Source organism: Phaethon aethereus, assembly GCF_964289735.1.
Source record: "Phaethon aethereus genome assembly, chromosome: 1".
NCBI classification, from domain to species: Eukaryota; Metazoa; Chordata; class Aves; order Phaethontiformes; family Phaethontidae; genus Phaethon; species Phaethon aethereus.
Genome location: NC_138575.1, coordinates 77,925,822 through 77,947,388, shown reverse-complemented (window position 1 = coordinate 77,947,388; position 21,567 = coordinate 77,925,822). Strand labels below are relative to the sequence as shown.

The window sequence follows — 21,567 nt, the reverse complement described above, 5'->3', positions numbered from 1 at the left end:
ACTGTGCACTTCTCTTCAACATAATGAAGTTCTTGAAAGTGATTATAAAAAACAATTACTTTGTCATTGCAGCAAAGTTCTTTTCTGCATTGTTATCCTTGGTTACAGTGTTGTCACCGGTATGAAAATAAAGGGCAATTGGAGACAGTGGGGGGATTTTCTGGTGGAGATTAACTGAGCTCCTGCTATGGTAATGTACAATGCAATTTAGGCATATTTTTGGTATAAGCTTTAAAAGGTTGGAAGAATAGGACTGCAGAGGAAGCAGGAAGGCAGGATACAAAGGAGATGAGATTGGGGTTAGGGCATGTGCCTTCTTAGGTATGCTCCAGAGAGGTGAGATTTGAAAATTTGCTAATACACCTTTTTGCCATGTCTGTGAGGAGGTATCATGGTTAGTTTACATGGCCAAAGTTTGCCAGGTAATTTTTGCATGTTTGAGACAGAATCTTCCCTGTAGCATATATTAGACAATAAAAGTACTCTTCCTCTGTGAACTACTGTCCTGTTGGCCAACCCTTTGGTATGACTGCATGATCCTATGTCCTCGCACTATTGTCATGAAAGGCACAGTGTGTCTGAATTGGGTCATGAGGACGTTCATCAAAGGGAGGAGCCTGGGGAAAGAAGGTAACAACTGAATGTACTGGGTTGACTTTATACCTGGTCAACCTTGAGTAAGTGTGGGAAGGGTGAAAAGGGATGTCATTCTGTCAGATCATTGTAAGGGAGCAAGCAGGCTTATCTGTTATTGTCATGTTCCTGACATGTTATACTCTACGCTGTTTGTTTTAGCATGATAGGTGCTGTGCTTTCCTACACCATGGGAGCATGGTTGGTTGGAGAGTAGAAACTGAAAGAGAAATAATCTAAGGGTATGGGTAGATGCCGTCTTTTAAAAGCATCTGCGCTAGTGCAGGATATTAGTGTCCTTATCCCGCTGCTTGTCATTTCTCTTAAAGAACCACTCGCAGAGTATTTTGTGTGAATGCATTCTAGTTTGTCCGAGGCAAAATTTGTTGGGTGAGTTGATGCCAAAAATAGAAATTCCTTAAGCTAATTTGTCTGATTTAATTTTAAGTGAATTGGAGTCACTTCACACAAACTGCTCCATTGGTGATAACCTCTGGTGCAGACCTCATGAGCATCCATAGACATGGACATATTTTACTAGCCCAGCTAAAGCTTAAAGAGTAGAGTAAAATACTTTTCCCTTTAAATAGCTGATACCAAGAAATTATTATCTACCAACCAATATCATCTGTCAGTGAAGGACCTGTAACAAAATCTGGGACACCTAAATGTGATGAAATCATGGTTGTGGAGACAAGTTCGAAGATAGATACAAATCATAAGTCATCAATCAGAAGGCAAATAAAGACAAACCGGTGTCGTCTTGTTTTTAATCCCTAGATTTTGAGCAGTCTGGACCTGAATCATAGTTCTTAGGGCTTTTAGTATACTACTTACCTAGTCCTTGCTGCGGTGCATGTGAGGATGTTGTAGCTTATTAAGAGGGATAGAAAAGAAACACTTTTTGCCCAGCTGTCCTCAACAAGAGGCCTTTGCCTTGTGGACCTCTGCCTGCTGGGACAGTTTGGGGTAGCCACAGGTTAGAGGCAATTGGTTAGGGATTATGTGACTCTTGAGGTATTTTTCTTTTGGTTTTATAAAGTCTAAAGTAGGCAACATAGACAATCCAGTTATCCACATCACCATGGCTATGCTAGTAAACCTAACTACGACAGAGGCTCCGACAGGCTGTCATCAATGCTATTTCCTTGCTAGTAGTTCCCTGACTGTTTTGCTGTCCCCCAGACAGTGTGCTCCCCAGCATGGTGTGGGGGAGAACTGGAGCCAGGGACTGTTCCTAGGAAGCTGTGGATGAAGTTGCCTTGCTTTGGGAAATTGATCTCTGTGGATGTGGTTTTGGCTGTCCCACATGTCCTCCCAGAGAACAGGCCTTGGTGTGTTTTCTTTGCTAATGTTGCTCTAGCATTAGGATCCAGCATGCTCAAAAGTGTCAGTAAGCCTTTTTCTCTGAGCTGCTTCTGTCGATGTTAGGTGTGAAACATACTGCATCCCCTGCCTTGCTGTATGGAAGTGAAGTGCCTCAACAGTTGGTGCCTAGTCTGAGGTGCACTGTGGTTGATATTGCACTTTTCATCCTGTCCTCTATGGAGTAGTTAATATAAGGGAGAGTTAGGACTCAGGCCATTTTTAAAAAATAGTACTAACGCATTAGCCAAAAATAACACTGTTTTGTAACCAGTTTATTAAAGCAGTGCTTTAAGATACTGTATTATACATAGTAGCAGTAATTCTATGGATAATGTGTGTAAACAATTCAGTGACAGCTTTTTTACCAAATGGGAAGTACATTTTAGTCCTAAACAGAATACAGTTTTCATAGTTCACTGTTTACAGCCTCTGGTGAAACACATTTGAAACATGGACCCATTTCTATGTTCTCTGATGTAAGTCTAGCGAAAGGCAAGCAGAATTTAGCGTATGTTTTAAAAGCCAGTAGCTGCAAGTGAAAAATCAACTGATTAATAAGTCTAAAAAGCCAAAACCCTGTTTACTGAATGTTACTGGAAATCGTGCAGTTAACACTTGTTTTAAATCCAATCTTATTTAAGCTGTTACCATCAGTTTCAGAAGATCTGGATTCAGTTTGCTCATGTTCCACAGACTTCCTTGGCAGGTCACTATTGAACTTCAGGGCATTTAGGCCATGTAAAAGATACATTAATCTTAGAGGATGAATATTCAGTCCTTTCTGAAAATTGTGCCCTCTAATACATATTTAATTGGGCAGTCAAAAATATTGGCAATATAACATCACAATTTCAGCCTTTATTCTGAATCCCGACTCTCATCTAGGAACAGAAGAATTGGAAAATATGGTACCAAGGTCTATACATTATTTTTATTATTAAAGCCCTAATTGATAATGAAAATCCCTATTCTTAAGCCAGTTGGAATTCCAAGATGTAGGAGAACTTAGAACATACAAACCTCAAGAGGAGATATTTTTATAGTTTGGAAGTTGTTTTCTTCTAATGGAAAAATCTAATTTTCCCTCCTTTATGGTAAGTATGAATCTGTCATACTTACCTGAAGATATACAGTGAAATTGGTGAAAGGGGAATGAGCTTGCAGGCAATTAGAACAACTATACGGGGAATTGCTTTATAGCACTTGGTAGGCCCATCTGACAGCTCTAGCAGCCCTCATTTTTAATGAGCACTTACGTATACCGATGCCATAAAAAACATTATGAGTCATTAATGGGTCTGTTGCATTGTATTTGCTGAAGCTTGATTGAGCATTGGTAGAGCAAACAAAGTGCAACTAATTGGGAGTGCTAGAAGACTTTTAATACTAACATTAGTATTTCTTTATTTTCCCATGTGGTTTTCAAAAAAGGGATGAATAAAATGAATATACCAAAGACCTCTGCATCCTTGAGCTACATGTTTGTCCCATGTTAGCTGATACGGAGAGGAGAAAGCTGAAATAAACTATATTAGAAACTATGCAGGGAAGCAGAATTTCACAGGAAGCTTTATGTTTTTATATCTACCACTTCACTTTGAACAAATCTGTGAGGTTCAGTGGCTGCATGGGAGTGTGCCAGTGGCCAGAAAGTGGTGAGAGAAGCCAGGTAACGGTTGCAGTAAAGAATATTTCTCCTTCCTACAGAGACTAAATTTGATGTCAAAAAGCATCTAATGCATAGAAACAGAAAGGAGTAGCTGTGGTGTTTCAAAGTGTTGGCTATCTTGCTAATGTTGCCTGGTTGCTGCTGCAGCAGTTACCAATAAGCAGAGGCAGTATGGCCATGAAGTGACTTTGCTATTGTTGCTGAGGCATTGGCCATAAAAAAGGGTACAAATGAACAGTTCCCGTTCATCACAGGGGCTGCTGTAGGGGTCCTAGTACTCTTAGTGAGTCCTGATTTCTGTGCATCATTAGGCATCATGGAAAAGGACAGTGCAGCCAGCTAGCACATTTTCAAACTGCTGTCACTGGGCTGCTTTTATACATGCTCTTAGGCAGAGTAGAAATGCAGGTTCACAGATAATTGAAAAAGCTCTCCTAAAATCCTGCAAGTTCTGGCAGTACCTTATCATTGTTGTTTCCCATCCCATCAACAGAGCTCAGAGGGTTGTGGTCAGCAGTGCAGAGTCCAACTGGAGGCCTGTAGCTAGCAGTGTTTCCCAGGGATCAGTACTGGGTCTGGTTTTATTCAACATCTTCATCAATGACCTAGATGAAGGGTTGGAATGTACCCTCAGCAAGTTTGCTGATGATACAAAACTGGGGGGAGTGGCTGATACACCAGGAGGCTGTGCTGCCATTCAACAGGATCTGGACAGACTGGAGAGTTGGGTGGAGGGGAAGCTCATGAAATTTAACAAGGACAAGTGTAGAGTTCTGCACCTGGGGAGGAACAACCCCATGCACCAGTATGGGTTAGAGGTTGACCTGGTGGAAGGCAGCTCCATGGGGAAGGACCTTGGAGTCCTGGTAGACAATGTTATCCATGGGACAGCAATGTACCCTGGTGGCCAAGAGGGCCAATGGTATCCTGGGGTGCATTAAGAAGAATGTGACTGGCAGGTCGAGAGAGGTTATCCTCCCCCTTTACTCTGTGCTGGTGAGGTCTCATCTGGAGTATTGTGTCCAGTTCTGGGTTCCACAGTTCAAGAGAGACAGGGAACTTTTGAAGTGAGTCCAACGGAGAGCTACGAGGATGGTTAAGGGACTGGAACATCTCTTGTATGAGGAAAGCCTGAGAGACCTGGGGCTCTTTAGGAGGAGAGAAGGCTGAGAGGGGACCTTATCAATCAATGTCTATAAATATCTGAAGGGTGGCTGTCAGGAGGATGGAGCCAGTCTCTCTTCAGTAGTGCCCAGTGATAGGATGAGGGGCAATGGGTACAAACTGCAGCACAGGAAGTTCCACCTCAACACAAGGAGAAACTTCTTTACTGTGAGGGTGACTGAGCACTGGAAGACTGCTCAGAGAGGTTGTGGAGTCTCCTTCTCTGGAGACCCTCAAAACACGACTGGATGTGTTCCTGTGCAGCGTGGCCTAGGTGATACTGCCTTGGCAAGGGGGTTGCACCAGATGATCTTCAGAGGTCCCTTCCAACCCCTACCATTCTGTGATTCTGTGCTCTCTTTCCAGATATTGCGTGATAAACTGGAACACTCTTGTTTTCTCCTGAGGCATAACAGAAGAGCTTGTCAGGGAAGAGCATTTCTCTGGTACAGTGCAGTGAAGTTCCTCAGATGCTGACTGGCTCCATTTTAATTGGAATTGGATAAACATAAATGAATTCCAAAATCTGGTTTGGCAATATGACCTTGGAGGTAGCAGGGCCAGCAGTCTTCCAGGATGAAGTGTGGATCTGCCACAGCTGGAAAAAGGAAGGGTAGAATTGGTGGGTACTTAAGACTGTTGCATCTGTTGCCTCGTGCCCAAAGGCTGATAGATGAATCTTGTTTGTCAGTGGCTGTTTATTCTTTCTACCATCCCGAGTGAGGCATGCACATACACGTGCATACATTCAGCGGCACAAGGAGAAAATGATGGAAAGCACTAAAGATACACAAGGTCCACCAGTTGTCTCCAAGAAAAACCTTAGCTTCATATGCATACATGCTAGCTTTTCCGCTTAGTGACCTAATTCTTTAATTTAACTTAAAAGTGAGTAACACTCAAATGACAATAAATAGTTGGCAGCCAGGCCAGAAATCTAGGGAGTATAAAGGTTAAATTCTGCTTTTTTTTTTTTTTTTTTTTTTTTTTTTTTTTAGCTTCCTTCATCTTTTTCTTTTCTTCAACAACTGTCATTATTATCTCTTTTACTAAGAAAGTTTCTATGGCATTTAGATCTGGCCAAGTTTTGTGATAGACTGGGATTATCAAAGGTTATTCCCATAATCTCCGTTGAAAATCTCAGTTTCAGCAATTTACTCTAGCTTTCACCCATAAAATGGTGGTTCTTGCACATCTTCAGACATCAGTTTAAGTTAGTTGGTACAAATGACCAATTTCTGTATGCTTTATATGCAGGTGGGGAATCAGGGGCTACAGCAGAAGACTCACATTCACCTCCCACAGTGGCAAATTTAACAAATTCTGCTAGCTCCAGTCTAGGCGTGGGCCTCTCATCACATGCATAGGTACAGTACCTCAGTTTGTTTGGCTTTCCAGCCAGCTGGTGTTCCCAGGAGCTAGAAAATCTTGCCCTAGCATCTAGGTCTGGAATCTGGGCTGCCATTTCTCTGTGGCATGGTTAAGCCATCGTTTCTAAACCAGAACATTAAACTCTGTTGATATCTGTAATTTAATTTGAGTTGTTTCTAATCCCTTAGGGATGTGAGGAGGTTTTTTATATCTGTATATATATAATTTTATAGATATATAAAGGCTTTTAGCTATTTTTTTCTTTTTAAACAAATAAGCACATGGTGTTTTATATATTTTTTTAAAACAGATCAGGTCAATGATAAATTTTTTTATATGGGGCTCTTGGCAATGTGAGTGTGGAATAAATGATAATTGATTAAGGGTGATGAGTTAAAAAATCCTAGTTCCCTCAAAAGTTAAATCTCTAGTTTTCATTTTCATTAAGACTCTGAAAGTCCTAAGCACAGTAACTTGAATCGTAATGTGGAAGAAAATCAGGTTAATGTAGTGGGTGACGAAAGTGAAAACTAGCACAGAGTTCATGAGTGGGGGAATTCAGTATCAGTGGTCATACTGCAGGTGCAGGGGGGAGAAATTCTAACCTGCTGGCTGGCCAGAAGCTGGATGCCTAAAGTGTCAGCTTGCAGTCCTCCCCTTTGTAGAAGAGATAATGCAGAAATACTGTTTGCTGTGTGAATTGGAATAGGATGCTGGAATATGTGCAGCACTACATACATAACTACAGTAATTTGTGTACGTGCATGCTAATAATTAGCACTGAGGTTCACAGATTTAAAGCACTGTTTTAAAGAACCTGTACTTGGTGGAGATTTTTCTGCCTTGAATACCTGTCATGTGCCTAGCATTACTCTTTCAATGAATCACTATTTTTGATGGAAGCACATTTAGATGAAGACAAGGAAGACTTCTGAGCTTCCAATGGTCCACTTCCTTCTGAATCGGAACCCTCCTACATATGTCATTTCCTATCTCTCTGGTGTTCCATGGACCTGCTAGCAATTAAACCAAATCTATTACCTGGTCACAGGTCTGGGCAGACCTAGCTAAGGCCATGGGGGGTGTGCTCCCTGGTCGTCACCTCCTACTTATCTGGTGGACTTTGTGGAGAGCTGATAGGAAACATGCTGCTCTCTTGAAGTTTCAGCATAGTTCTGCCTCAACCCTGTGGCCCTTCTGTATTCAGAGGCACAATGAAGATGGCGGCTTTTTCCTAGAGAGCAGCTGAGTAACGAAAAATGAGTAAGTCCTGGTGGTGTTGTTTATCCCCATACAGTTATTCTTTTTCCTTTTATAGAACAAGGGTGCTGTAATAGCATTTTTCTTTGCAAGCAGAATTGGAAATACAGAAGTAAATTATAGAGAACCAGGGTGTCTCCTGTCAGAATAAATATTTAATGAAAACAAGGGTTGTGCTCATTCAGAGTCACAAGGACTGATGCTGAAATACCATATGTATGTTAATTTTAATATATAAAATATATGCTTGGACTTAAAAATGCAGAGTGAACAGCCTCAAGGGCAAGTGTGTATTAAGTCTGTGACAGCTGTCTCTGTGGTTGATGATAATGTAAAAGTTCCTGATTTTTCCAAGCCATTTTAATTTACCCACTAATCAGTCAGGAAACAGAGGAATCTTAAAAGTACTTAGTCTCCAAAGCAATTCTTGGAGACTTGTAGTCTTTTACATTGTATCCAGACTGTGTTCACTCTAACCACCCTCTAAAGTACGTCAGCTTTTTTTAAAATCTTCCTAGCTCAATTTAAAAAAAAATCTGAATAATGATGCACTGGTTTTCTTTGTGTTGGAACAACATACAGAATTTGTACAAAATGTGTCTGTTAGTGTGTACAGTTCATGCTAGTTGACATGAATTAACTGGTGACTGTTACAAGTTACTTGCAATTTACAAGTTATTTTCAAGTTAAAATGGGAACGAAAGGCATGATCTCAGAGTTTGCAGCTCATCCTTCCAAGGACATGGGATGTTGAGGCAGGATTGGGCTTTGTAAAGAGTTCTAGAACAAGTACTTGGTCCTTTAGGCAACATGAGAGAGAGAATAAATCCTGGTCTCATTTTCCTTGCCACTCAAAACTCCTAAATAAGTGGTCAATCTATTGCTGTATCCAGGATGTCCCATGCCTGTGTGACTTGTCATCTAAACTGTGGGGTCCCTTCCCTGCTAGCTTGCTTTAATCTCTCTTCATTCTGTTCCTCCATCTCACTGAAATGCTGTGCCTTTCTCTTCATAAGCCTCTGTCAAATATCTCTGAACAGTTGTTTTGCCTGTTTTGAGGGTTTCTTACCTGCCTGAAGGTAAAGTTATTTAAAATAGCTTCCCTGTTCAAACTTCTATTTGGAGTACCTATTAATTTTCTAAAGTGCAGTCATTAAGGCTATAATATCTAATGGTTGCTTTGTAAATGTCCTTGGACTGGAGAGAGATACGTAATTGGGAACTCTAAAGCTTATGACTAACTCACTAAGCATTGGTGTGTTCAGTGGTTTATCCAGTCCATAATGTGGAGGTATAAATAGACTCTCAAATCATTGTGTAACAGTAGAATTGCCTACAGTTTAGAATAGGGGACACTGGCAGTCTCCCAGTATGGCTGCTAATGCATTTTGTGAGCTTGGACGATCTTTTTTTCATCTCTAAAATGGAAATAGTAGTATTTGCCTAGCTAACATTCACAGTGGGAAAACTCAGTATATGTGAAATGCTTTCTAATTCACAGGTGAAATGATTAGGAGACAGAAACGTATTTAAATTATTATGAAAGAAAAGTCTCAGGTGTTTTATGTGAAAGGAGATCTTCATGTGTTTAAAATAAAACAAAGGGAGCAGACATCTTAAAACAGTAGTTACAGACTTAGTTCGCAGCAGACTGTTAAGGACAAAAGTTGTTATTATCTCTATGTCTAGGTCTCCCTTCATACGCTTCTGTTTAGATAAGAACTGTAATACAATCTGTTCTCTTTCATTGTTTGGTTTATGCAGGCACAGGCTTGCTACAGGAAGTGGTATATCTAGTGAGTCAGGGAGCTGATCCAGATGAGATTGGACTAATGAATATAGATGAACAACTTCCAGTCCTAGAGTACCCTCAGCCTGGTCTGGACATCATAAAGGTACAATTTATTGCAAAGAAAGTCTTTCAGCATTTGGATATCTTTTTCCTTGGTTTCATATTTATCACTTCATTTCATCCTGTGTCCTGGTCCTTTTCATCACCGGACTTGTTCAGTTTGTTGGAATGATTGAGAGTATTATTAGGTTATTTTTAAATTGCTTTTATTAAGCTGTATTAGACTCTCTTCAGTACTTTAGGAGATGTTTCTCCATGTCCTAAATATTTTGGCAATGGGTTTTCTGAATAAAAGTTCCAGGCCTCCCTTGCTTATGTAAACAGAATGCTGCCCAGATGAGGCAAATTTGCTTTGTTTCATTCCCTGGATTTGTGAAAGAGGAACTACGAATCCGGAGATGTATGGATCTGTAGACCCACTGCTCTGGATTTACATATCTAAATCCTTAGAGACCCAGGATCTGTGGATCTACAGACTCTGTACGCGTAGTTTGAGGAGATTGGAATATTCTGTGTGAAATTACTTCTACGCTACTAAGAATCCCTCAGACTAGTGAGATGGCCTATAAGTGTGATATGTCATTGCTGTAACTACTTCTGATATAGGCATATCTTGGAATGATTAGGCAAAATACTGGGCTCCATCCTAGAACAGCTACAGTGCTTGTTGAATTGAGCTAGCTAAGGCTGGCACGGATAGATTTAAGCTGCTTCTGGTCACTGACAACTGCAGCATCAGCCTACATTAGTCTGAGAGTATTTAGGGGTCAGAGGTTGCTTTTCTTTTTCATCTGTGTGACGCCTAGTGCAATGAGACCTCAGTGCTACCTCGGGGCAAAGCAGCAGTGGCAATAGTGAGAGGTTTAGTCTGAGATTACACATTGTTACCTATACTATGTGCTAGCAACTTGATCCATTATGGATTTATGCAGCTTTTAACTACTGGAAGATTATTTGTGTCATAAGATGATTTTGTCTCAAATTATAGAAAAATTATCTGTTCGAAAGACATTCACACTCAGACATTTGGATTGTCTGGGCCTAATTCTGAGGATAAAATCAATTGCAAGAGTAAAATTTTCAAGTGAAGAAGTTAAGGGTGGGGTTTTCAGCTTCTAATATTTTTCAAGGAATTTTAGTGGAAGTCTTACTGGGGCCAAAGTTAGTTTGACACTAAGAAGCCTTAACTATTAAAATTTCTTCTTGAGAAGGTCCTATAAATGGAATTACTTTGAAAACAGAAGGGGTAAAAACAACAAACCACCCCAACACATTATCCAGCCTTTTGATATTTAAAAACAGATGTAACTCCCTGACCTAATTTCTAGTCCCAGACCCCTGTTAATTTAAAAAGTGAATTTGTGAATGTGACTCAGTACAGTAAAGGACTTCAAGTACAACAGTTCAGGACAGCTCAGGATGTGCCAAGAACTAATGCACAATAAGAAATGTTTGTCTGCTTAATTTTAGGAACTGACATCTCCTCGCCTTATAAAAAGCCACCTACCCTACCGGTTTTTGCCTTCAGACCTTCATAACGGGAATTCAAAGGTAAAAATTAAATTAAATCGTATTTGTTTAACCTTATCAGCAGCAGTTGTTCAAGTCTTTTGGGAAATGGCAGGGGGGAGGCTTTCAATATGGTGATTTTTTTTTTTTTTTTTTTTTGTGTCCCCCCCCCATCATAGGTAATATACATGGCTCGCAACCCCAAAGACCTGGTGGTGTCTTATTACCAGTTTCACCGTTCCCTAAGGACCATGAGCTACAGAGGAACGTTTCAGGAGTTCTGCAGAAGGTTTATGAATGACAAGTGTAAGGAGCTGTTCTCTCTGCACACGCTGTTACACATTTATTTTCATCTCTGCATTCCTTCTGCAAGTACAGAAATGAACTGGATAAAGGTGCATTTGTTTTGCATATACAGCAAGGAGGTTGCTACAGATACAGTGCTGCGTGGACTTAAATTTGTCCATGCAAACTATGGCCGTGCCTTGTAAATAATTGCCTTACAATATTTGACCCCATGGACTCAGCAGTGTTTCACTTAGCTCAGACAAAACTCTGGTCTACTCTATTAAAATTCAGTTTGCAAGGTACCAGGTACCTTGTGAAAAGTGATGAATGTTCCCGGCACCATTTGATTTCAGTTGTAGCTCACTGTGCTTGTCTACTTCTCAGGAGCCTTTCTGTTCCTGAAGGATTTTTCCCTAGTAATTCCTTTAATATTTTTATTTCATCCAAAAACTCAAGATTTGTCCCCAGCAAGATGCCACCAAGAACTCACAAAAATCTCTAGTTTGCATGAGATTGATCTGGAGTACATCAGTAAGTTGAAGTGAGCTCTGTAAGAAGGCAGTTGCAGGCTGCTACTGTCTGAAAAATACAGCACTACGATGAGACTACAACAACCTGCTTTACAATAACTCATCAGCTGTTCACTCAGTAACTCCTTTGAGCAAGGGCTGTTGCACAACCCACCCACCCACTCAGGCTGCACTGCCTTAAGGAGTTCTCACATAACTGGCTGCCACTGGACTTTTTGCCAATGGATTGCCACACTTTCTAGCGAGGAAGAGAAAAAATTTTTACTGTCTTACATTTTTCTCCAAAATCTCCTCTACGATACTTTAATGTAACGCTAAGAATTCACCAGCTACCTTGTGCTCTGAGAGCAGGATCTCCTCTAGATCCAGTGCAGCAAACTTTTCTTCAGCCTGGAATTTGGCAGAGTTGATGCTAAAGAAGCTGTATAATACCAAAGGGAAGGAAAAAAATAAAAGCCTACCAGTGGAGGTTATTTAACAGACCTTAAAAACCTTTGCTACTTTCTCCTGCATGTTTGTGCAGAGAGGGTAAACATTCTCCTTCCATTCTAGTCCACCTTCACCTTTTTTGTTTGCATTCCCTGAGAATGGAACATTTGTCTGTAGCCCATGATCAGGAACTGCTAGTCTGGAGATACAGGAAAGATACATTAGGTGGTCTTCTAAGGTCGGAGGAGGGTTCTTCTTCGTACAACAATCCCCAGAGTTATTTCTATCTTCATCTTACAGCAGCTAGCTGATTTATCACAACCTCCCAGAGTCAACAAAGTATCACAACATGTTCTGTGTCCATAATTGTACAAATGGAGTGTTTCGTAATACAGTAAATTTAGCATTTAGCGAAATGCGTGCATCTCATGGAAGCAATGCAGCAGCAAAAGAAAATCTGTATAAGTCAAAGCAATGCTAGAGGGAGAAGCGCTTAACCCAATTGGTGCAGTCCTACTCTTTTGATCCCTCCTTATACCAGGCTATCTTGAAACAAATTCAGTGCATGTTAGCTATGTTGTTTGAAAGCATACAGTTGGATGGGAGTTAGTCTTGTGTGTGCTAATTCTTTTGCATTATCCTCTAAAGCTTAAGGCAGTTTCTTACATAAAACACAGGTAAACTCTGCTAACATAATCTTAATGGATTCTTGCCCTGTATCATACAGTTAGGAACACTTTTTACTTGACTGGTGTGTTAGTTTCATGCGTGATTTTCTTTAGAGGTGTATGGAATGGGAATAACAAAAATGGAATTTTTCCGATACCTTTATAAAAATTGAAAATGAGTCAGCTGATTAAAATAATTTTCCTGTGAAACTGACTTCTTTGTCCATTGAAAATGTTCCAGTTACCAAAATTAAATAATTATTTTTTAAAGTGAAAGGTGGCTTCAAAATACGAACCTAAAAAGTTTAATATTTTTCTATAGTTGCTTTGCTGAAAAGATAAAATGGACCAAGAAATACTGGGAAAAACTGCTCTCCATATTTGCTTAATTCCTGCCTTGATTATTTTAAGTACTTCAGGGGATTTTATCACTGGTAACAAATAAATATGCAGAATGCATTCCATTTTGGGTTGCCTTTCTGGTAATATTGGCAGCAAAAGACATTCTCTAGATAATAAATACCAGCGTCTGAACCTCTGCTAGACACACAAATTGATTGAAACCATTCCAAATGTGGACTTTATCAGAGAAGTGGAAGAGGAGAGGTTTTGCGGGGAGGGTTAGGACTTCAGTAACCACTGCCTCAGCCATGCTGGGAGCACAGGCCCTCCCAGCCTAGCACCTCAGCTTCTCTTCAAGTTCTAAAACCCACACAGAAGCTATGGGGAACTGAAAACAAGCTGCTGGTGGCATGCAGGAGGTAGGAGGAATAAGCTTTTCATCGTTGGCAACCCTGTACGTCGAGCCTGCTCACAACTTGTGATATATCGGGAGTACCCCATCACATCACTCTTGAGCTTTTGGAAGCACTCAACACCCCATGGGCATCTGGTGGTAGTCTGGATTTATTGTGTAATTGAGATAACTAATAACAGTATAACTGGCATATCTATAGAAGTTGGGTGGAAGTGTTCAGAAAATAACAATAGAAGAGACTAGGTCTTAGATTTTAGCAGGGGGGCAAAAGATGTAATGATAAATAGAATATTTTGTCAGTACATCCTAAGTTTTTGGGAATGACCATGAAGTGTTTTTATAGGTCTGTTTCCTCAATACTTGTTTAATTAAGAAAAGACAATTGTTGTTAGCAATTCTTCATCTGTAATAGAGGGTGCTCTATGGAACTTTCCACAGATGCTGTATCTAGCTTCTAAGTGAAGGAGGCTGCAGTGTGGTATGTTAATTACAGGAATTCACACAGGTTGGAGCCACTGACAATTTGCCTTCTGCAAAGCTATCTGTGTAATTTTTATTTTGGCTCAATTTCCGTTCAGTACTCAGGCATTATTAATACTGAGCTCCAAGAGATCCATCATGAAATATGGTGGCATTTTCAGTGGAACATTTTATCTTTATGGTAAGTTCTTTTGAATATTCCAAACTGATAGAAAAAGCTTTTCTTCTAAGTTCCTTGCTGTGCATGGCAATGGGTCAAAACTAGACACAGTTCTCCTGGGGCTATGAACCACTCCAGTTAATCTGTTTTTCTCCTTTTTGTTCTTTTTTGAAGAGGGATTAATAACAAAAGGGTTCATTTTCCTCATGCCAATCATAATGTCTTTGTAGTAGGATATGGCTCGTGGTTTGAACATGTGCAAGAGTTTTGGGAACATCACATGGATGCCAATGTACTTTTTCTCAAGTATGAAGATATGCATAAGGTAGGTTAGATGTAGCAAAAAGGTATTTTACATTTAGCATCGTAGTGTTTAAAATACATAAAGTACAAAATTTGCTTCTTATGTCCATATTTGGGCTCACTATGTCCGACACCATTTTTATAGCACAGGCACTCAATAGCTTCTATGGACATCAGCAGTTTCATAGACTTAGTAATTTACTCAGGAATCTGTCTGCATCCATAGGCACTAAACTTACTCACAGAGAAGGCAGAGGTGTGTAACTGTTCAGTGCTTGTTACATTCAGCCCTGAGCATTCATTTAAAAGAAATGTCTTGCTGTGTGTGCTGTATCAATGAGAAAAAAAGTATATCATCAGTGTTTTGTCCTATATATTTCGCATTTATTCTGATTGTTTGCTTGTTCTTACTGTCTTCTGTGAAACAGTGTTGAAAACAATTAGGGATGATGGTGTAGCATAAAGTGAACATAATTATTGGGTCTGTACAGGATGCTGGATAATAAATCAATTTTATTTTTAATCAAATTTAGTGGAAATACTACATAGCACATTGGTTTCCATTTCCTATTGCAATAATACATTTTTGAGAATTAATGAAAATACTTCAAAATGTTTATTTGACTGGAAAATGAATGCAAACATAGGAAAAACCCAGCTCCTATATCTAAACCTACAAAAACGCAAAATCAGGGTAGAACTCAATAAAGCTGAGTAAGTTATAATTTCAGCTTCACTGAGCCTTCTGATGTACCGGGATGCTAAAAGAAGACGTAACACAATCAGAACAATTAAAAGAAATTAGTAGAAACTATTCCAAACCAACGATTTTGACTAATGATATATTCCTAGCTGTGCTCACTGATGGATGCTGCCAAAAGCTGGTGGCGTGCCAGTATCTTTCTGCTTCCTGATAAACATTGCTATTTTGTCCTTGCAACTCCAGAAGTCTTACTCATACTGAGGAACACTGGAGTTCTGGATATGTAAATTAATGACTACTTATTCTCAGAGGCCACCTCACTAGATCCTTTCTATCTACATAAATGCAGCCCCAGAAGCTAACAATGAAGAAGGGCTATTTTAAAATTTGTAGTCATTTATTTTACCAAGATGAAAATCAAACTAACTTTTAATTCCTCCAAAATACACTGGTATTCCAAAGGGATCAGTTAAGGGTGTGGTGGTGTCTGAAGTGGGAAGCGTCACAATTACTTTGCAGTTCCCCATTCTAATATTTGAAGAGGCAAGCTTACATGATTGTGTTCTCTGCCAGCCTGTCTTATCCTAATTATTTGGAATGTGTTAATTCTCAGCAAATTGGAAGGTGGCAAAAATTTAAGACCCTGGTGTTTCTACGATTTCTGCATTTGTATTTTTCACACTTACCAGGATATAACTAATTTTGAAATATTTAAACTCATTTAAAAAAGGTAATTTAAAATAAACTGTTTTTTAAATACTCTCTTACAGGACCTAGCAACGATGGTTGAGCAACTGGTGAGGTTCTTAGGAGTTTCTTACGACAAAGCACAGTTGGAATCCATGGTGGAACACTGCCATCAACTCATTGATCAGTGCTGTAATGCAGAAGCACTTCCTGTTGGCAGGGGTATGTTTAAAACCCACACTAAAACTCTTATTGTGGAAATTGTAAGAAGTAACTGACAACTTAGTAACCTGCAGGGTATGTTAAGATGGCAAAATATTGCTATGTAAATGATGGGAGATAACTGACTGTTGGTGCAATTTTGGGGGCTTGTTTTGAAATAAAGTTAAAGTTACAAAAAAAAAAAAAAAAAAGGAAACATCCAAGATCAACAGTATATATTCAATACCATGCAAACCACTCTGTTAGAGAAGACAAGATGTCTTTGGCTTATTTCAGCAGCTTGAGCTATTCATGCGGAGAAGACTGCTCCACTGCTGACCTTTGCCACGTCAGAGCCCACACAAGTTCATACAGTTTATCATGGCCTATGCCCTTATGTTGAGGTATATTGTATTTTCTAGAATAGCAGATAATTCTAATTTGAAGGCATCAAATGACAAGGAGCTGTAATTTTTCTTAAGAGCTTTTTCCTTTCATTGTCTACCTCAGCTGTTTAAAACATGTTTAGCTTCTAGGTGTTTATTCTGGTGAGGTCTTTCTCTAGGAACCTGAAGTGCCCTTTAAACTGCTGATACATCTGTCCCTTGATAATGTCAGGAAATCAAGTCCTTTCTCAGTCTTCCTTCTGATGAGCATAAAAGAGTGACCTCAGTAAGTCTCTCTCAAATTATTTTCTGTAGCTGCTTCACAGCACTTAACAGCTCTTTTTTAAAAATCAGGGCATAAGTTCAAGGTGGAGGATTCCTATGTGAGACTCAGAAATGCTTTATCCAGATATAAAGTCACTTTATCCACTGATTTAATCCAGTTTTAACTGGAACTTTTTCTCCCTATCTCCCTTGTTTGTCCATCCATGGCCACGTTAGCACTTGCTACAGCATCATACATGAAGCATGTGTCGTTTATCATGACCACAAAGTCTTTTCTGAGGACCTAATTTGTGGGTTCTTGTCCCTTACTCAGGGAGCATGACCTGAATATTTTGCTCTTAGGTTTCTGTGTAGGAGCCCTTTCCATACTACCCCTCTCAGCCAACCTTCTTGTTATCTGCCGATTTTATCAGCTATAATTTTTACAATTTTCAAATCTCTGATAAAAATGCTGAGTATCACCAGTCCTTCTTGACTACTAATTTTGAGTTAGCCAGTTGTTTATTGATTTATCATGCCGTTAGCATTATATAGTTCTATTAAAAAAACCCACGAAAATCACATGCCTTACAAAAGTCCATTGTAAGTTGGCAACTGACCTTTAGTCAGTCAAACTGTAACCTTACCAACAGTCAGTGGGGTTTGTTTGAGAGTATCTGTTTCCCATGAAAGGAGGTTCACTGGTATTCTGCACTACCTTTGCGTCTTTCTTGGCAGAGCTTTGTGCCAGGTTTCCATTGCTCAGCTCAGACTATCATCAGAGTAACTGACCCAGTGTAACTTGTCCTGTTTGTGTGTTGGCACAAACATTTCAGCAATGGCTTTTTTCCAGATATGACATTCTCACACCTCCTTGCTTTTATCTGTAACTTTGTACACCTGGTATGGAAAGGCTCTTAGTACATTATGCAGGGGCTATAGACTCCAGTTGTTAGAGCAGGACCTGGAAACCAAATTCCTATGGGCAGTTCTTGGTCATAATTGTGATATGGCACCTCTTTTTGCCCCAGTTCACTTATACATTATGGTAAATGATGAGTTCTTGAAATAAATATCTCAAGTTTACTGGCTTGAGGTAAACTTCCCATGAAGACAAAGGACTTTGTAGTTTCACTGAAAGCCCAGATATATGCCCTATAGTTTCTGGTAGAGTCTTCACTGCATAGTGTGTTTTTCTACTCTTATTTATCTTGCTTTCAACTCCCAGCCTACCCTCCCTACTACTACTTCAAACTGAAAATTCAGCATGTAACACAACTTGTATCTTGTGTGAAAACAACAGACCATCTCATTTGCAGTAGAATTTTATGGCACGTTACCTAACTCTGATTAGGTGAAGACAAGATCACAAATTAATGAGTCTGGTAAGACATCCTGAGGGCAGCAGATAAAGTGTTCTATGTCAGTGCAAGATTTTACATACAGAGCCACATCCTCCTCTGTTGACTTGCCTGAACTAGCACAAAACCCTAGGTTTGTGCTTAACCTCCTCATAACCTCCTCAGTCTGGAGATCTGTGGTCCAGCAGCACTGCTACATGCTATGCACAGCCCAAACCCTGCCTCCTTGTCCAGTGAAAGCCAGGAAGGTGGTTGTGAAAGAAAAGTGAGATTGTAATATAAAAAAAAAGAGAACAGAGCTGCTGGTGAGAAGGCAGAAGTGTCAACTTCTGTCTTTACCGGACAGTTGATCTCCATCCAGATAAGCAGGGAGATGACCACTTCTGCTGCATGCACCGTTCTGTATGTGGTGTTAGTGTTCATTGTTCTGTAGTGGAGCCTGCAAACCTCCCGTCCAGGGTCAGAGCCTCTTATGGCTACCTTCTACAAATCTTTCAAAAAGGAGCCTCCATTTTGTAATAGAGAATGAAGGGAGCTACAGCAGTTAATGTAATATTTTGTCATTTGTTCGCTGTATGCTTTTTATTAAAAATATCCTTATTTTGAATTTCTTTTGTTTGCTGTCTTTGGTTTTTACAATATTTTGTTACTTCAGAATGCAGCTTCATTAGCAGTGCTTTGTTCTTTGTTTGTTTCTGTGACAAAGAATTGTGGCAATAACATGACAGCTTGTTGTAATTTGTTTCAAATATTTTTTATTTGTCATTAGTTACATTTACTTTATTATTTTGCTTTATTTTAGTTCTTCATTTTTTTTCTTTTAGCACATTGATCTTTACTCTGAAGATAACCCTGAGCTGCTGTGAAAGCAGAACAATGATTAGATATGTTACTTATATTTGACCCTTATCACACCATAATTTACACAGTTGCATGATTCAAATCATAAACCAGGTGGGTGATTTTTTGACAAGCTATCAATTCATATGGTAAAAAAAAATGTTACAAATAATCCACTGCATATGTCCTTTATAAAACTTGTCATTTGTCCATGCATGTTGTTGGGGAGATTCAGAAATAAAAGGCTTATCTTTCCCAAGCAGAGGAAGAAAATGTTTTATTATTGTTATTGAAAGGGAAATACAGGCTTTTATGTTTCATGCTGTACTTTATGCAATTATAGTTGCTAGAGCAAAATTGAAATTGGTATCAGATGCTTATGATTGCAAGTGTTTTCTTAATGTTTTTTTTTGATACAGGAGAAATTTGGTAGAAAACAAATGATGTATTTTCAGGCAGTTTCAGGTTCTTTTGATCTTTGGATCCTGAAAACGAACCAGAACACTATCATAACTTCAGGAGTTACAGGAAAATCCTGACTTCATAAAACAGTCCTTGCTACATATACTACATACTACACCATCATGTTAATATGTAATTTGTAGATGTTTCAGACAGTTTTGTCTTTGGACTCAATTATAGAGTTGCTGCATAAAAGCAATGGTAATTAAATTAAATGGGTATTCTTCTTATGCATCAAATGCATAATTAAGCTCTCTGCATGTAGTTTTGTTCTTGCTGTTATGATTAAACTCTCTGGTAGCACAGTCCCAATTCTCCTTTCATTTATTCCAGTTGAACAAGCCTGGATTTTGTCTTTATTTATATCCAACATAAATGAGAAGAGAATTAGGCCTCTCAGTCTGGTTACTCCATGGGGTTTATCCACCAACAAGTAACACTGGCTGACTTTGAGTGAAATAAATTTTGGACTGCAGTGAAACAGTGGTTAAGAGGGCCGCAGCCTTTGACTCGTGGGTTCAGCAGTGTCATCAGGTTATGTTACTAGTTGGGTTCAGTAGAGTAGAAGAATACTCCATACAAGGAAAAAAGTGTTAGTGTCCATGTTGCATCTACCAAAAGCTTCCTATTCCTTGTGTACAAAATTAAAATTTAAATGGCACAAATTGGGTGCGTGGCGCTTGTTCTCTTCTATAGATATAATCTAGGCACTAATACTTAACAAATAATTCTCTCCATATTGAGAAACATAAATTCATATGTTGAACTTCTCTTTAAACGTAAAATAGTAGAAATTAATAATTATAATATTACATCTCAATAACGAGAATTTAATAATCAGTTTCAACGTACCTTTTGGATAGTTCTCGTAACCACTGTATGCTGAAGGCACAGTAATTTTGAAATGTATTATTGTTAGCTATTGGAATTATTAAATGGCCATGGTTTGCAATGAAACCAGAAATACACTTTTAAATGAATACCCAAACAAAAATCTGTATTAATTTCTGATTAAGGCTAGAGCAAAATCTCACAAAAATCTGAATTCTTCCTGTAGAATACTTGGCTGGTGCAGCTAACAAGGTGTATGGTACTTATTTTAAAACTTTGTAAGGCTTGTAGCAGGGGAATTGAATAAGACAATAAACAGCCTTAGGTCTCATTGAGCTTTCAAGAAAAGCTAAGACTGATTAGCATCTCACAGATGGGATGATACTTGGTGCCTTGCACAATTAAACTGTAGATATTTGGTGTCCTGTTATGTCCACTCTCTGACTTGTGTTCCTTCTCTGTGTTTCAGGACGAGTTGGGCTATGGAAAGACATCTTCACTGTTTCAATGAATGAGAAATTTGATTTAGTTTATAAACAGAAGATGGGAAAATGTGACCTCACATTTGATTTTTATTTATAAAAAACGCATGCATATGATATCCAAATATAGCTAGAAGTGCTTAATGCGTTCATTTATTACCTGCTGGACAAACTACTGTAGCTATTATGTGTAACAAGATTTAAAGAAAGAGAAACAATCTAAGTAAACAATATCAGATACAATTATCTTTGATCCTAAACAGCTGTTTATCTTCTAGTATTTTAATCCTTTGTCCACATGCAAGAACTTCCTAGACAATACTAGAATACTCAGCTGTGATGGAATGTATTATATACATATAAGGTATGTATCATATATGCAACTAGAATATACACCTTTTCAGCCCCACATTGATTACTTAATGTGTTTTTATAAAAGCTTTTCACTAGAACCTAAATAAACATCCATAAACCAAATAAAAAATTATTTCAGAGGGAAACAAGTAACAGGCCAAAACTGTATGCTAGAATGATCTCAGGGGTTAATCGTCACATTTATTTTTATAGCAGGTATATCAAGTATAAATAAATCCCATTCTAAAATAGTAACTGATCAAAGTGGGGTTCACATTAGGTTCTGCACACCCTTATCTGTATAATTTGAGTAGGTTCTGTGCAGTGGCACACTCTGCAAGACAGTCCTTGTTATGAAATATATCTGTGATTGTCACTCCTAATCTCAAAACCTACCCATGCTTTCATGGATGACAGCACACAGCTGTCTTCCTGATGGATGAAGTTCACTCCATGGCAAAGGTCAGCAAACAGAAGCTTCTTAAGCCCCCAACTCTAATTCAGCCCTTCAAAATGGAGCTGAATTAAAAGCAAGGCATCTGGTGCAGGGTCGGT

At 39.0% G+C, this 21,567-nt stretch overlaps 1 protein-coding gene across 1 annotated transcript in view; it reads left to right on the top strand.

Annotated features, from left to right (window-relative positions):
• The window catches only part of SULT4A1 (sulfotransferase family 4A member 1), a gene marked incomplete at both ends in the record, with an annotated part of 31,703 nt that extends 10,945 nt beyond the window's left edge, over positions 1 to 20,758 (top strand). Inside the window, 6 exons of the mRNA XM_082003916.1 lie at positions 9,230 to 9,360; positions 10,788 to 10,868; positions 11,006 to 11,132; positions 14,369 to 14,463; positions 15,915 to 16,053; positions 20,646 to 20,758. Of these exons, the coding sequence (XP_081860042.1) occupies positions 9,230 to 9,360; positions 10,788 to 10,868; positions 11,006 to 11,132; positions 14,369 to 14,463; positions 15,915 to 16,053; positions 20,646 to 20,758 (686 nt within the window). The remainder of the gene's footprint in view (positions 1 to 9,229; positions 9,361 to 10,787; positions 10,869 to 11,005; positions 11,133 to 14,368; positions 14,464 to 15,914; positions 16,054 to 20,645) is intronic.
• Between the last annotated feature and the right edge of the window lie 809 nt (positions 20,759 to 21,567).